General features: G+C 58.1%; 1 protein-coding gene across 1 annotated transcript; it reads left to right on the top strand.

Annotated features, from left to right (window-relative positions):
- Window positions 1-1,337: 1,337 nt before the first annotated feature.
- On the top strand, window positions 1,338-11,463 carry MATN1 (matrilin 1). The gene is made up of 8 exons (XM_088022522.1): window positions 1,338-1,528; window positions 4,045-4,391; window positions 6,634-6,856; window positions 7,564-7,689; window positions 8,159-8,575; window positions 9,155-9,307; window positions 10,146-10,225; window positions 10,882-11,463. The coding sequence occupies exons 1-8, from the start codon at window positions 1,402-1,404 to the stop codon at window positions 10,930-10,932; spliced, it is 1,524 nt and encodes a 507-aa protein (XP_087878648.1). The 5' UTR covers window positions 1,338-1,401; the 3' UTR covers window positions 10,933-11,463.
- The last annotated feature ends 4,814 nt before the right edge of the window (window positions 11,464-16,277 follow it).

Raw genomic sequence — 16,277 nt, forward strand, 5'->3', positions numbered from 1 at the left:
TTATTTTTGCCTTCCAGTGCAGACCCTGGGCTGGGCCCAGATGCAGGGATGAATCAGTCAGACTCTTACCAGCTCCTGGGTGAGACACACAGTGATGGAAGCACGGGAAGGGGGTCCTAATCCTGGAGGAGTAGGGGAGAGGTGGGCATGGAGAAGGCAACTCCATCAAGCTCCACCCAAGCAAGCAGGGTGGCTGACAGCACTGACCTGAGGCCCTGTTCTGGCAATGATACTTTAAAAAAAAAAAGATTTATTTATTTATTTTAGAGAGAGAAATAGCATACGTGCACACGTGTGAGGGGGCATGGGGAGGAAGGTCAGGGTGAGAGCAACAGAGAGAATCTCAAGCAGACCCCCCACTGAGCACGGACCCCCCCGCCCCCCATCTCAGGACTCGATCCCACAACCCTGAGATCATGACCTGAGCCGAAACCGAGTGTCGGACACTTAACGGACTGAGCCAACCAGGCGACCCTGGCAATGGGACTTCTTAGCAGTGTGACTTCAGACAAGTTACTTCATCTCTCTGTTTTTCAGTTCTTCTTCTGGAAAGTGGGGGTAGTAATAGTACCTGCATCACGGGGTTGTCAAGGGAATTAAATGAGAAGATTCGTAGAACCCTGCTCCTCTCATCCACCTCAGAAGGTAGGCTCAGAGAGGTGAATCGACTGGCCCGTGGTCACACAGGTAGCATCTAGTAAACCCAGGTAATCTGGCTTCAAGTCTTTGCTCCGGACTGTCCTCTCTACCGCCCTGAGCCCACGGGTCATTTCCAACGATGATCTTGAAAGATTCTGTTAGGCAGAGAGTGAATGGGAGGGAAGGCACCGGGGGCGGGTGACCCGGCCTGTACAAAGGTCCGGAGGGCACCTCGGAGACCCCAGGTGAAGGTGACCTGCAGGGAGAAGGTGGAGAGGTAGGGGACAGCCGAGGTGGCGCAGGGTCAGGGCTGGATGAGGAAATGGATGCAGGTGAGCGAAGCGGCGGGGTGTGGGGCGAGGGTGCAGGACAGGACCGGGGCTTGAGGCCCCTGGGCTGGACTTTCCCTGGGCTTGGAGTGGCAGCTTTGGGTCAGAGCCCGCTCCAACCCCTGGAGGAGCCACCCTCCACCCACCTGAGATTTCCTGCGTTCCGGCTGCAGCCCGGGCTGCTTCTGCAGGCAAAGGAGCCCTTGTGGTCGGAGGGGCCTCTTGAGCCCAGGCCAGGCGGCTCCCTCCCTCTCTGGGCACACACACCTCCATTCAGCCTGGGCCACGCCCCCCCAAGGGGGCTAGGGGCCCGGGCAGCCGCCCCCACGTCAGTGGGGGCCGCCTGGCTGGGAGGCTGGGCAGCGAGGTTGATAAGCCCGGGACCCCACTGGCCCCCAGCACTGTGCCGGCTCCTGCCCGTGCTGCCGGAACCATGAGGCTCCTCTCCGGTGCCAGCCTTGTGCCATGTGGCCTATTGCTGCAGCTCCAGGCCCTGTGCACACTGGGCCTCGCCCCCCACGCCAGAGGTGAGGTGGTCCACAGGAGGTGGGGGATGGGGGGCTGGGCCCCAAGATAAGTAGAGGTAAAGTGGCATCCTGGGGTGGGCCGGGGCCGGGGGGTAGGGGAGGCAGGGGCGGCAGCAGGCTGGCACGGGGGCCGACAGCAATAGTGACGTGCATAAGGGCCAGAGCAGGGGTGGCGCTCAGTCTCTTCCATTGAGGGACAGGAGTGGGCCTGTCTCTGCAGTCTCAGAACCTTCCCTGGGGCTCCCCAGCTCCCAAGCCACCCTTGGGGACCACGCATGCTGCCAGGGCCAGTCTTGTGGGTTGCTGAGGACAGAAGCTGGAGCTGCACCAAGCCCAGGGCCGAGCCCACGCTCCGCTGAGTGCAGCTCTGGGGTGGCCAGGACTCCATCCCCCTTTCCCCAGCCCTTCCAGCATACCTGTGTGTAGGCTCCAACCTGCTGTACCACTCCCAGAGCTTCAGCCTTGGGCACTGAATCCCAGAATGGCCAGCTCATCCTGGACAGATAGGGAAACTGAGGCTGGAGAAGGGCGTTCTCTTGGTTCCCGATCCACTACTCCATGGTGTGGCTAATTCCCTCACCCTCTGTGGACCTCAGTTTACCCATTTGTAGCTTAACTAGTAGGGACCAGGGTGCGGCTGCAAGGTCATTTCTCAGGTCCCTTGAGGAACTCTGGTACCTAGGGCGCTGTGGCTCGGGGGCTGGGACGGCCTAGGACCCCTTCCCTTTCCTGAGCCTTCCTGCATTCTCATTTAGGAGCAGCTCTGCTCAGTTCTGGGACACAGAGGGAAGGGCCTTTGTACTGAGCCCCGCCCGGCTGCAGGGCCAGGCCAGTGACAGTACCAAGCAGTGAGCTTTATTCTCCCCACAGGACAGATGAGAAACTGAGGCTCCTAAAGGTGCAGTGAGCTGCCCAGGGCCACAGCGGGGCTGAGCCGGGATTCAAACACCACTCTGCTTCATTCCAGCTCCATGTGCTTTCCAGAACAAGGTGCTGCTTGCCCGGGGTGTCTGGAAAGACATGCCTCTGTAGGGATGTGTCTTAGGAACCCACCGGGTCGGGCTGCCCCGGTGGCCATGAGGAATCGCTGCCCCTCTCCCCTGCCCATGGACACTAACCAGCAGGCTTCCCCATGGCTGAGGGAAACTGGGTCCACTTTGGTGACTGGGGCTGTACCCTCTGCCCCCCCAGGAGAAATGTTGCCGTAGGAACTCTGGGCCAAAGTCTGAGAAATGTGTTGTAAAGGCTGCCGTCTCCTTTGCCATCCCCTGGACACCGGCTGGTGCCCAGCCCTGTCCTGGCACGCTGCACACACTCCTGCTTGGCCCCAGTGGATCCTGTAAAGAGGGGATTGTCAGTTCCCTGTACACAGGAGGAAACTAAGCTCAGAGAGGTGCAGTGAGTTGCCTGAGGCTGAGATTTTTTTTTATTATGTTATGTTAATCACCATACATTACATCATTAGTTTTTGATGTAGTGTTCCACAATTCATTGTTTGCATATAACACCCAGTGCTCCATGCAGAACGTGCCCTCTTTAATACCCATCACCAGGCTAACCCATCCCCCCACCCCCCTCCCCTCTAGAACCCTCAGTTCGTTTTTCAGAGTCCATCGTCTCTCATGGTTCGTCTCCCCCTCCAATTTCCCCCCTTTCATTCTTCCCCTCCTGCTATCTTCTTCTACTTCTTCTTCTTTTTAACATATATTGCATTATTTGCTTCAGAGGTACAGATCTGTGATTCAACAGTCTTGCACACTTCATAGCACTCACCATAGCACATACCCTCCCCAATGTCTATCACCCAGCCACCCCATCCCTCCCACCCCCCACCACTCCAGCAACCCTCAGTTTGTTTCCTGAGATTAAGAATTCTTCATATCAGTGAGGTCATATGATACACGTCTTTCTCTGATTGGCTTATTTCGCTCAGCATAACACCCTCCAGTTCCGTCCACGTCATTGCAAATGCCAAGATCTCATTCCTTTTGATGGCTGCATAATATTCCATTGTGTATATATACCACATCTTCTTTATCCATTCATCCGTCGATGCACATCTTGGCTCTTTCCACAGTTTCGCTATTGCGGGCATTGCTGCTATAAACATTGGGGTGCACGTACCCCTTCGGATCCCTACATTTGTATCTTTGGGGTAAATACCCAGTAGTGCAATTGCTGGGTCACAGGGTAGCTCTATTTTCAACTTTTTGAGGAACCTCCATACTGTTTTCCAGAGTGGCTGCAGCAGCTTGCATTCCCACCAACAGTGTAGGAGGGTTCCCCTTTCTCCGCAGCCCCGCCAACATCTGTCATTTCCTGACTTGTTAATTTTAGCCGAGGCTGAGATTTGATCCTCTATCTTTCCCACGGGGCTGAGCTGTGGGGGCCTTTGGCAAGTGGGTTGCCCAGGTGTCCACATGCTGACAGAAGGACCTACCCGGCCTGGCTCAGCTTCAGTCTACACTGCCGGAGGCCTCCAGTCTCGGTCGAAGTAGCCCCTGACCTTTGCCCTTGCTCTTGGCCCTCCCCCTCCTGTCCCCTTGCAGGGCAGCTCTGCCGGACCCGGCCCACGGACCTGGTGTTTGTGGTGGACAGCTCGCGCAGCGTGCGGCCTGTGGAGTTCGAGAAGGTGAAGGTGTTCTTGTCCCAGGTCATTGAGTCGCTGGATGTGGGGCCCAATGCCACCCGAGTGGGCGTGGTCAACTATGCCAGCGCCGTGAAGCAGGAGTTCCCACTGCGGGCCCACGGCTCCAAGGCCTCGCTGCTCCGGGCCGTGCGCCGCATCCAGCCGCTGTCCACGGGGACCATGACCGGCCTGGCCATCCAGTTCGCCATCACCAAAGCCTTCAGCGACACCGAGGGGAGTCGTGCCAGGTCCCCCGACATCAGCAAGGTACGTGTCCCACCCTTCCCCGCTGGCGTCCTGCAGTGAACCACCTGCGGGATTCTCTAAACCGGCTCACAGTTGTGTCTTAGACCCAACGAAGCCAAGTGGCAGAGCTGGGAGCTGGGATGTGAACCCATCTTTATCCACCCTCTGATCGCGGGACCTCAGTCTGGTGAGAGCTCGATTATTTCAGTTTGGTGGACCTTGGCTTCCCGAGGCCAAGTGAGGCAGTCCAGACGCCCCCCACTCCCCCGACTGGCTGTGTAACCCTGAGCAGCGCGTGCAGCTCCTTGTCTCAGTCCCTTCACCCATAAAACCACAGTAACCTAACTTTCTCAAGGGGCTATTGGGAGGACTCTGTGAGTCCATAGCATAGAGTGCTCAGAATAGTGCCTGGCACCACCAAGCCCCACGGAAGGGTTAGCTCAGATTTTATTTAATCAGCCTCTGAGGGGAGGGGTTCAGAAAAATGAGATGATGCATCACAAGCCAACGTCAGTACGGGCTCCAGGCCGGGTGCTGAGGACTTCACAGACCTGGTTGCCACAGCTGGATTTCCCAGGACTCAGCCCAGGGCCTGCGAGGCCGGTCAGGTGTTCTCTTCTGCGGTGGTCTGCCCACAGACACCCACACTTCCCCTTCATAGTCCTCAACGGCCCGAAGGAGTCACTCTTTACCTGCCCAGGGCCTTGGCCCCGGGGACATATTTTCTTACCCCCATGCAGGACATGCCTGACACATGAGTGCCGAATGAATGCAATCTTGCTCGGAGGTGGTATCCTCATTTTACAGATGAGGAAACTGAGGCACGGGAGGCTTAAGTGTCTTGCCCAGTTAGTAAGTGGTAGGGACATCTAGAGATAATAGCACATAATCCCGGCCATTACAGCCCCTCAAAGAAATGGCCTGTTAGGCAGCCTGTTGGTTGTCCTTTGTGGGGGCCCTTTACAAGTTCTGACATGAGGTCGTTGAGAGGCTGTGGTGACCTGGGGTGATCCTAATAGAGAGAAGTGGTGAAGGGGATGGTGGTGACATCCGTAGCTGTCACACCTCCAGTTACCTGTGTCAGTCCACATCAGGCCAGTGGCTTGGGGTGGGCACATGAGGACAGAGAGTGCCAACTCCCCCAGACCTTGGGCATCCAGCCTGGAATCCACCTGTGGGAGGCCCCTTCAAGGTGGGTTCAAAGTCCCAAGGCTGGATTGAAGGGGGACAGTCGGGGCTGCAGAAGGCAGTGGGTCTTGGGGGAATGTGGCAGCCTGTGGCAGTGGACAGTCTCAGCTAGGTGAACCTCGGCCTCTGGTGGGGAAGGGATGGTGCAAAATCACTCCCCAGGGGGTCTCCAGCAGTGATATGAAAAATAATCTTTCCCCTTCCTGGCCTCGGACCATGAATCATCTCATTAGATGACTCAGGACGGTTAGCCGCATTTCCAACCACCATACTACAGGTCACTAATACAGGGGTTTGGGGACCGGGGTCCGAAGGTGGGGACCCAGGAATCAGAAGCAGACCCAGGTCAGAAGCAGAGAAGCGTGAGGACCCCGGCTTCAGGGCAGGCTCAGCTCAGGTTGGGGTGGTGAGGGATAGGCCCAGCACCAGGGTCCCCTCTGTCTCCCTTCCCAGTGCACAAACAGGGGAGCCTTGTGGGAGGGGAGCAGACAGTGTTCTCCCCTACGGAAAGGGCATGTAGCATCCTGGGGAACGGAGGGAGAAGAGGAAGCTATCTAAGTGGGAAGCCTCCCTCCCCCGCCCCCGCCCCCGCCACCCGAGCCTGGAGGGGAAGAATGGCCAGACTGGAGGCAGAACCGCCGTTCTTTAGCCTCGCCCGCCCTCTGCTGGCCAAAGGGCAGAACTGCATGATGTCGGGCACACTTGCTGGGACCTGTCCTCAGAGGCCCCAGTCTGAGGAGGGAGACATGGTCCTGCCCTCAGATCATCACAGAGCTGCCTGCCCGAGTGGGGTGACACCCACAGGCGCTAGTCAGGAGAGCACCTCATACATGTCTTTCAGTCAGAGGAAACCTGTCTCCTCTTCTGCTAGTCAGGTTCTGTCTCTGGGGCAAAACCCTGCGGGGAATCAGATCCACCTGCCGTGGACTGGCTGTGTGACCTGCGCAAGCCACTGTGCCTCTCGGGCCTCAGGGTCCTCTTCTGCCAGGGGCCCTGGGGGCTTACTGGAGGGCTGAGCGGCCCAGCCCAGCGCGGGAGGGAGACTTGGTCCTCACACGCGCCCCGCGTGTCTCAGGTGGCCATCGTGGTGACGGACGGGAGGCCCCAGGACAGCGTGCGGGACGTGTCTGCACAGGCCCAGGCCAGAGGCATCGAGCTGTTCGCCATCGGCGTGGGCCGCGTGGACAAGGCCACGCTGCGGCAGATCGCCAGTGAGCCGCAGGAAGAGCACGTCGACTACGTGGAGAGCTACAGCGTCATCGAGAAGCTGTCCAGGAAGTTCCAGGAGGCCTTCTGCGGTGCGCCGGGAGGGGCATGGGGTGGACAAGGCTGGGGCGCTTCGGGGGAGCGTGGGGGTTGCTGGTGTCCGCGGGGCCGCAGCGGGGGGCGTGGCTGGACGGGGCGTGGCGTGACTGAGAGCGTCCGGACGGGTCTGAGTCCGCATCGGGGGTGGGACCGGGGCGGGGCGGACAGGGATGGATAGGGCCGAGGCTGAGCGACGGGATGGGGCCAGGGCAGGGGGCAGGGAGGGGATGGGGGCGTGGCTAGAGAGTCTATCGGGGCGGGGCTGGACAGGAGGGCTGGACAGGGTGGGACTGAGTCTGCATGGAGGGCGGACCAGGGCGGGGCCGGACGGAGATGGACAGGGTTGACTGAGCGTCCCAAGGGCAGGGAGGGGGGGTGAGGGCGTGGCTAGAGTCGATCAGGGCGGGGCTGGACAGGGCGGGACTGAGTCTGCATGGAGGGCGGGTCAGGGGGGGGCCGGACGGGGATGGACAGGCCCGGGGCTGAGTCAGCGACGGGGCGGGGCTGAATAGGGCGGGAGGCGGGGCTGAGAGAGTCAGCATGGGGCGGGCCAGTGATTCCGGCCCTGGGCTGAGGGTCTGGGGCTCAGAACTCACCCAGTTGGCGGCCTCAGTCTCCCTGAGTGTTTGAAGGGCCACCCTGGCTGAGATATCCAAGGCCCTGTGACAGTGAGATTCTGAGTGTCTTCTTGTCCCCACAGTGGTGTCAGACCTGTGTGCCACAGGAGACCATGACTGTGAGCAGGTGTGCCTCAGCTCCCCGGGCTCCTACACCTGCGCCTGTCGGGAGGGCTTCACCTTGAACAGTGATGGCAAGACCTGCAATGGTCAGTGGGCTGCACACAGGCAAGCCCTGGGGAGGGTGGGGAGGGGGGCGGCTTGGCCACTCTCTAGGAAGCCCATTCGAGCCTCTCTGCACTTTGCTTCTGGACCAATCTGCAAAGGTGATAGATGCCTCCTAGAACTTGGTGTCTGCAGAAAGTTACCTTCTGACTTCTGTCCCTCTTTATCACGGTGGGTGGTGGGTTTAGTATGGTGGAAGGAGTTACACAGTCTTGAGTTCAACTCTTGGTGCCACTCCTTCTGAGTTGTATGATCTAATGGCTTTGGAGCTTCAGTTTCCAATGCTACAGAACAAGGCCAGGAACCATGGCTTTCTAGAGGGAGTTTTGAGGACAAAATAGGCTGGGATAATCCTCAGTACAGAGCTTGGTGTGTGATGGGTTCCTGACTATAGTGGTCAGGGTGAACGACTGGTCCCTAAGCTTTACCTCCTCGCCTTGCTACCCTTCCTAGCCTGCAGCAGCAGCAGTGGCAGTTCGGCCACTGACTTGGTCTTCCTCATTGATGGATCCAAAAGTGTGCGGCCGGAGAACTTTGAGCTGGTGAAGAAGTTCATCAATCAGATCGTGGACACGCTGGACGTGTCCGACAAGCTGGCGCAGGTGGGGCTAGTGCAGTACTCGAGCTCTGTGCGCCAGGAGTTCCCGTTGGGCCGCTTCCACACGAAGAAGGACATTAAGGCGGCTGTGCGGAACATGTCATATATGGAGAAGGGCACCATGACCGGGGCTGCCCTCAAGTACCTCGTTGACAATTCCTTCACTGTGTCCAGTGGGGCTAGGCCTGGGGCCCAGAAGGTGGGCATTGTCTTCACTGATGGCCGGAGCCAGGACTACATTAACGATGCCGCCAAGAAAGCCAAGGAACTTGGTAGGTGATGCCTGGATCCTGAATGCCACTGATGGCCAGGAGTACCTAGGGAACAGCTCAACTATAGGTTGTCTGTTACTAGGGCCTAAACCCAAGTTCAATGTGAATAAGGAGGGATGGGTTTGTCCAACTCTTTCTTATCTGGGATGAGAAAACGGAGGCCCCAGAAAAGTAGGCAGCTTGTTTCAATGGTCCTTTTGTAGGTGGGGCTTGGAGATTTTCCAGTTGAATTTTCCCCAGAACACACCAACTGTTGGAAGGCAGCCCCACTTTGGGACAAGCTGGAGTCTCTGTTTTAACACCTATTTAATGAGGATAATAATAGCCACCAGATGGATGATCATGGGGTATATGAGGTTACGAAGCTCCCGGTCCAGAGAATCGGTACAGGTCTGACATAGGGTAGAACCTCAGTGAATGTTGGTTTCCTCAATGTCTTTGTCCCAGGCACTGTGCCTGTAATTCCAGAAGCTGCCACCAGGAGGTGTCTGGTGTTGATCGCCTGGGCATTGCCCAGGAAGCTCAGCTGTGGCTGCCTGTCCCCATGGCCGCTGTCACTCATCTTGTTCCTCTTGGCAGGCTTTAAGATGTTTGCTGTGGGTGTGGGCAATGCCGTGGAGGATGAGCTGAGGGAAATCGCCTCAGAGCCCGTGGCAGAGCATTACTTCTACACGGCTGACTTCAAGACCATCAACCAGATTGGCAAGAGGTTGCAGAAGAAGATCTGTGTGGGTTAGTGAGGCCAGGGGTGGCATCGATGGGAAGGGCGGGTGGGGCTCTGGGGGAGACTGGGGAGCCATTCTGGAACTGGTTGTGGGTGAGGAGAAGCAGGAGCTGGGGTGGCAACAAGAGTTGGCAGAAGCAGGAGGAGGGCTGGCCAGTCTCACTTTTGCAACGAGCAAACATAGGCTGAATGCTTATTACAAGAATGGCACTGTTGTTAGTACTCTCCAAATATTAAATCATTCAATCCTAATTGGTAGAAATATTATTATTCCCATTTTACAGACAGGAAAACCAAGCCCAGAGGGGTGGAACAATCGTTAATAACCGGAGGCGCCAGGATTTGAACCTTGCTGCCTCCCCCGATCCTCCCAGTGGTAGAGAGTATGGATTCCGGAGTCAGACATGCCTGCGTTTGTGCGTTTGCTCTGGCAGTAACTGGCTGTGGGCGAGGATCCGATTGTTTCACTGCTCGGGTTCTTTATTTGTAAAATGGGATGATTAATGACTTCCAACCCAGAGTGTTGGATGAAGCCGCCAAGATGACCTCGAGGCCCCTAGCAGCAGTTCCCTGCGTGCAGTAGGGGACCAGCATGGAGATGCTGGTATTGGAGGTTTTATCAGGGCTCTGTGGGGTTGGGAAGACATTCAGAGTCTCCCCGTCTGTCATTCCTGGGAGTTCTGCCTCAGAACCCTACACGTGTCTCTGTCTTCTCAGCTCTCCCAGGCCCCCTGTACTCCCCCAAGACTCCCTAGTCCTGGCCCCGGGTTGTGACCGCTCCTCACTCCCCCTGCCACACCACCACTCACCTTCCCTTTCTCTTTCCCTACTTCCTGCCCACTCCAGAGGAAGACCCGTGTGCCTGCGAGTCCATTGTGAAATTCCAGACCAAAGTAGAGAGGCTGCTGCAGGCCTTGACCAGGAAGCATATCCTTTCCCAGAGGCCATTGAGGGGTGGGGAGTGGGGGGGGGCAGGACACTGCAGGGCGGGGAGAGGGAGCCACGCCCCTTGTGTGCGGGGTCCCAGGTAGGGACTCTGCCTCCTGCTGGAGACGGGCGGACAGATGGGCTGGCACTGGCTTTGGTACTGATTCTGTCAAAAGCAGAGGCTCCTAGAGGGTAAACAGAGAAACTGAGGCAGAAGCCAAGATCTAGAGACTGGACACACATCCAGAGTCCCAGCCGTGCTCAGGAAAACATGGAGCCTGTGGCCTCCCCATTTCTCAGGCTCTCAGTGACACGAAGAATACCAGCCTCTTCTCAGATGAGGCTGGGCCTGGAACAGCTCCCCTGGCTCTGTCAGGATGGGGTGGGGGTCCAGGTTGGGGACCCAGCAGGTCTGAAGCTGCCACTGGGCAGGGCTGGGCCTTCAGGGCACACTGTAACTAGCGCGTTTTGGGGAAGGCACCATTCTGAGGGCAGTGACACGGGAGGATGCATGCTGTAGACGGGGTGAGAGAACCCCCTGGAAGAGAGGCTCTTGGGAGGTGGGGGACACAGGAAGTGGGGTCCCAAGTGCAGGCGGGACAGCCATCACTGCCCTGCTCTGGTCAGCCTGTGCCTGTCCTTAACCCCGAGTCCACTGGAAGCTGTGAGTAAGCGGCTGGCCGTCCTGGAGAACAGAGTCGTCTGAGGCTGCCTGTCCCCGCCACGGCCTCTCTGTCTCCCCACCGCAAGCACAGCCCTCCAAGTCCTGCGTGTGTCCCCTAGAGCCCCAAGTGTAGTCTGGCTTTGCCATTTCAGTGGGGGGGGGGGAGGGGCAGGCCCTGAGGGCACCAGGTCTCCCCCACCATCCTGCCAGCCCTACTGGGTGCGTGTGTGAGTGTGCTAGGCGCTTTGCAGTGTCTGGGAGCGCGAGTGTGTGTGCGCGTTCATGGGCATGTGCACGTGTGTTAGGAGCGTGGCAGTGTTTGGGAGCATGCATGTGCGTGTGTGCATGCCTGAGGGCGGGCGTGTATCTGGAGCAGGGATGCGTGTGTGTGAGTGAGAACACAGGGGTGAGTGTGAGAGGGACTGCGTTTGCATTTTTTCAACTGAAAGCTTAATATATTCCTATTTTTTTTTTAGTTAACCCTTTCTTGACTGCGAGTGCTGTGAATCTCTTTCCTGATTTTTCTATTACCTTCTGAAAAACAATTAAATATGATTTAACTTAAGCCCTGAATGGGGCCAGAGGCAGTGTGGTCATTCGGGGAGCCGGATGAAGGCCTGGTGAGGGCGGAGGGTGCAGGGAGCCCCTGCAGGGTAGCAACAGTGGTGGGAACAGTGGTGAAGGCCGCTACCCCAAAGCCAGCGTGCGGTTGTCGTGCCCTTACAGGCTCTCCCTTCCTTCTCCAGCAGCCCTGCCCACAGTGGACTTGAGTCGCCCCCATTATACACATGGGAAAGCTGTGTCTGGGTGTTCAGATGGCTTGCTCAGCAGAGCATCAGCTGGAGAGATAGGACTTGTATCTAGGACTGCAAGACTTCAAAGAAAAAGAAGAGCCATGACAGCAGATCGGCCGATTCATGCATTCATTCCTTCATGCATGCATGCATGCAGATGACAAACACAGAGCACAGGCCCATGGCAGGCAGTGAGAAGATGGTCGCCTACGAGACAGACACAGTCCCTGCCCTTAAGCGACTTACAGTCGAGTAGAGAGCACTGTCACCCTCACCCTCGCTGGGGAAAAAGAGTGGGTTTAGGTAACAGGAGCCTATGGGCTGAGTATATGTGCGTGAGTTAGAGATGTTAGGAGGGTCCCAGCTGCACTGGCCCTGGCCCCGGGCGCCCCCCGCCCCAGCCCCACACCCATGTTGGAGTCCTCTCTGTTCCCTCCTTGGGCATCAGCAGCTTCGCCTCCATTCCAGCACAGACGGCGGCAGCCCCCCACCTCAGGGATGGCACATGAGAAAGTGTCCTGACCCCCAGGTTTTCCCAGCCCTACCTGGGGTCTGCTGGCTTCACCCAGGCCCCTCTGGAGCAGTGCCCCCCGCAATCTCAATCCCTCGTCCCCCAGAGTGGGAACTTGGGTGGTTTGCTGAACTCATTCCTGTGTCATGGGGCATTTTTAGTGTTACTACTAAATTCACACTTGAGAGCCCACAAAAGGCTTTTATGAGAGACTCAGACCATCCTGAGAGGTCTTCCTTAGAGGCAGTTTAAGCAGGCGGAATCACACCCCCGCACACACCAAAACTCAGTGGCTCAAAACAACCACCTGTTACTGGCATGATTCTGTGCATTGGCTGGGTTCTGTGGGGTGGTTCTTCTGCTCCATGTGGAGTCGGCGGGGGTCACACCAGTGTGGATCTCGACTAGGCTGGAGCCTCCAGCACGGCCCGCTCACCTGCGCCAGAACCCCCTGATGTGACCGTTGCCGGGGGAGACGGGGCTGCAAGGCTGGGCCTCTCTTTACTTCTCTATCCGCATATGTCCCCAGGGGCTCTCCGGTGGGGGAACCAAACTTCTTACCTGGCAGCCCAGGGCTTCTGAAAGCTTTTTAGGTCTGGGGCCCCACATTGGCATGGTGTGACTTTTGCTGCATTTTCTTGATGAAAGCAGTTTCAGGCCAACCCAAACGCAACCGGTGGGGAGGTACACTCCACTTCTCCACGGGGAGAGAGCAATGAAGAATTGGCGGCCACTTTTCATCCGCCACAGGGCGTCACTCTCTGGCGTCCCTCTCTGGCTACACTCCCTGCCTTGGCCATTTGTGATACCCAGGAAACCCTCATGCCGAAGTGAGACATACGTGGCTGAGCCCATTTCTGTTCCATGCAATGTGAGAGCCCTGACTCAATCGATCTTTCACCTCTGTCTCTGACCCACATGGTGGCCTTGGTGTCCTTGTTCTTGCTCCTCAGTTCTGGGGCCATCCTGGGTTCCAGCACTGTGCCTCAGCTGCCTGGTAACTTGGTGGGGGCCCTTCACCCTCCGGGTCTCCCACCTACATCCAAGGCAAAGGATTCTGGCGCCACCTCTCAGGCACTGCGGGGTGTCAATGAGGTGGGTGGGGGGCACCCAGCATGGGGCCTGCTCACACTTGGCACCCAGAGTGGGGTTGGCATCATTGCTGCCTTCTAGGGGGTGGTTTCCCAGACTCAGGGACACATCCAAACCTGTCAGTGACTGAGCACCTCCCTTGTTCCCATCTGGGGCCAGTGTCCCTCAGGACACTGTGGCCACCTGGTCTCCAGTGGCTGTGCCACCTGGGGCACCTGTTACCCGCTGGGAGACCAGAGTGTGCACCGTGGCTCTGGCCCACCTGCGTCACGTTGGCAGGTACCGACCCCCCAGCTCCACCAGGAGGCAAGACAAGGACAGCCCTGCCTCTGCTTGGAGCGATGCCAGCACATGGGTGTGCCACAGCGCAGGGAGGTGAGGCGCGGAGGGTAGCCTGAGCCTGCCAGCTTCCGGGGACAGCCAGCCACCTCCACCACTTTGTCCTGTGGCCAGGGATTGTCCAGCACCCACGCCAGGCCCTTGTCCAGACACCAGGAGTAGAATGAGCCCAGAAATGGCACAAGCCCCCGTGCTCCGGGGCTGACGTCCCAGCCTCGGTGTGTTTCTTGCTGTGTGAGCCTGGACAAGCCATCCCTTCTCCCTGTGGGCCTTAGTTCCTCATCTGTTGAATGGAGAGATGATCCAGAAACGAGCAGTCAACAAGGAGAATCTCCCAAGGGACGCACGGTGTCACTCAGGGCCCGAGAGCTGTCACTACTTCTTTGATGAAGTCAGACGAGAGAGAGGTGTGCCCGGGGGGTGCCTGTCTGGCCTGGCAGAGACCAAGCATCAGGCTCCGAGCTCCCAGGAACTATCCCATGGGGAGGTGACAGCGAAGGGGTTAGTAATTTGGGGGCCAACAGTCCTGGTGTGAGACGGTCCCGGCCCCCTTGCCTTGGACAGACTCCTTTGCCCTCCGACCTCAGCTTCCTCAATAGTAAACAGGGCAACAGCACCCTCCTCACAGGTGTTGGTGCTGAGGGCACCAAGACCAGGGTTGGGGGGGCTTGGCATGGTTGTGGCCAGCCCTGGAGTGCTCCCTGGAGGAGATGGCAGAGGTGACTTAGCAGGGGGCCTGAGGGCTGCCCCTGCAGGGGAAGTCTGGAAGGTGAGGGGTGTGTGGAGGCAGGCGGCGGCTGAAAAGGGGCACATGACTGGGGCGGGGGCAGGGGACAGTGAAGTCACCCTCCCCTTGTTCTTTCCTCCCTTCCCCATTTACTGAGCATCGCCAGAGGCCAAAGCACACACGAGGCATTCAGGATGAAATAGAAAACGCCCAGTGGCTTCTGGCATCGTGGTGCTCCCAGCCTAGAGGGGCAGACAGACATTGGACAGAAAGACTCACAGGGAGCCCAGCTGTGGTAGCGGGCTTAGGACTTGGGGTGTACCACCGGGGCATACAACAGAGGGTCTTCCCCAGCTGTGGGGAGGTGGAAGAGGCTTCCTGGAGCCCGAATCTGAAGGCACTTTGGGAGTTAGGGAGGTAAAGGGCGGCTGGGGAAGAGTGTGTCAAGTGGAGGGAACGGTGTGTGCGAGGGCCCTGAGGAGGAAAGTGTGCAGCCCTCCTACAGCCTGGACACAGCTGCTTGTGGCGGGGTCCAGGGCGCAGGCCCAGGACCAGAGGAGGCGGGGACTGCACCTGCAGGGTGGTGTGAAGGCACGGGAGGGTTTTAGGAAACGAGGTGATATGATTAGAAAGTAGGATGGAACTCTGATTAGAAATGGGGCTCATATTTTTCCCCACAAAAACTCGATGGTGTGTGAGGCGGGCTGTGAAGGGACCTCAGCTGGGATGTGCAGGGACCGAAACCTCCCTCTCACACACCCACGGAGGTGCAGTGACCTGGAGGCTGGCCCGGCTGGGTCCCATGCAAGGCGGCTGACCTCCCTGTTGGCTGTGAGGCAGTGACATCCTTACTTGCAGGGAGAGGGGAGAAACTCCTCGGCACGGTGGCCCTGAGGACCCCGGCAAATCCTTCTGGTGACCCTGTGTGATAATATTAGTGTGACCCATTTTACAGGTGATGAGATTGTTTGAGTCAGCGCGGGCACCGATTCCTAGGTTGACCCAAAGCTCAGGCCTTCCTTGAGAGCAGCACAAACTTAGCTTTGTTGCCTATGACGAGTGTTAAGCCGTGGGCACATAGTAGGCCCTCGGCAAATCCCGGCGGCCAGTCTCTTCCTCTGTCCTCCTCCCAGGAGGCCGGCAGGCTCAGAGTTTGGCAGAGGGCGGACCTGGTCCTAGAGGAGCCTGGAGCTGGACCCAGGAGCCCCAGGCAGAGGGGCAGGGTTGGACCACCACGGAGGGGCTGGGAGTGAGTGCCTTGCCAAGGAGGCTGGGGGTTGGAGAAGGTGCTGGATGGGGAGACCGATCAGCACCCAGGGGCTTAGAACTGGCAGGCCTGAGGCTGTGGTTGGCCTGGCTCAGGCCCTGGTCGAGGCTGAGCTGGGGTGGGTTGGGAATCTGGGGCCTCTGGGGCTGAGCCTCAGGATTTTCCAAGAAAGGAACAAATGGAAGGGGGTATGTGCCCAGAACTCTCCCATTTTTGAGTGGGAGAAGGTTGCTTCCCGTTTCCAACAGTGCCACCCAAGCCATCCCACGGCAGGAGGGGGGAGTCCCAGGGAGGCTGGCAGGAGAAGCCGGGCAGGTCAACCACCTGGAGACTGGATGGCAGGCACTGAGGCTCAGAACAGGCTGAGTTAGGGCTCTGAGTAGCAAGTGACAGAAATACCACACCAACCACTGTCAGCACGAGAAGGGAATTGATGGGGTCCCCGTGATGGAGGGTGCTGGTGGAGGCGCTGGGCTCAGGGGCATCTTTAGGCCTCTGGCTCTCTCCCCTCTTTTTTTTTTTTAATTTTAAAGATTTTTATTCATTTATTTGAGAGAGAGAGAGAGAGCACAAGTAGGGGGAGAGGGAGAAGTAGACTCCCTGCTGGGCAGGGAGCCCGATGTGGGACTCGATCCCAGGACCCTGGGATCATGACCT

This window comes from Eumetopias jubatus, unplaced genomic scaffold (assembly GCF_037043125.1).
Source record: "Eumetopias jubatus isolate StellerSeaLion01/CBP00866 unplaced genomic scaffold, mEumJub1_p1.0 scaffold_4, whole genome shotgun sequence".
In the NCBI taxonomy this organism is placed as follows: Eukaryota; Metazoa; Chordata; class Mammalia; order Carnivora; family Otariidae; genus Eumetopias; species Eumetopias jubatus.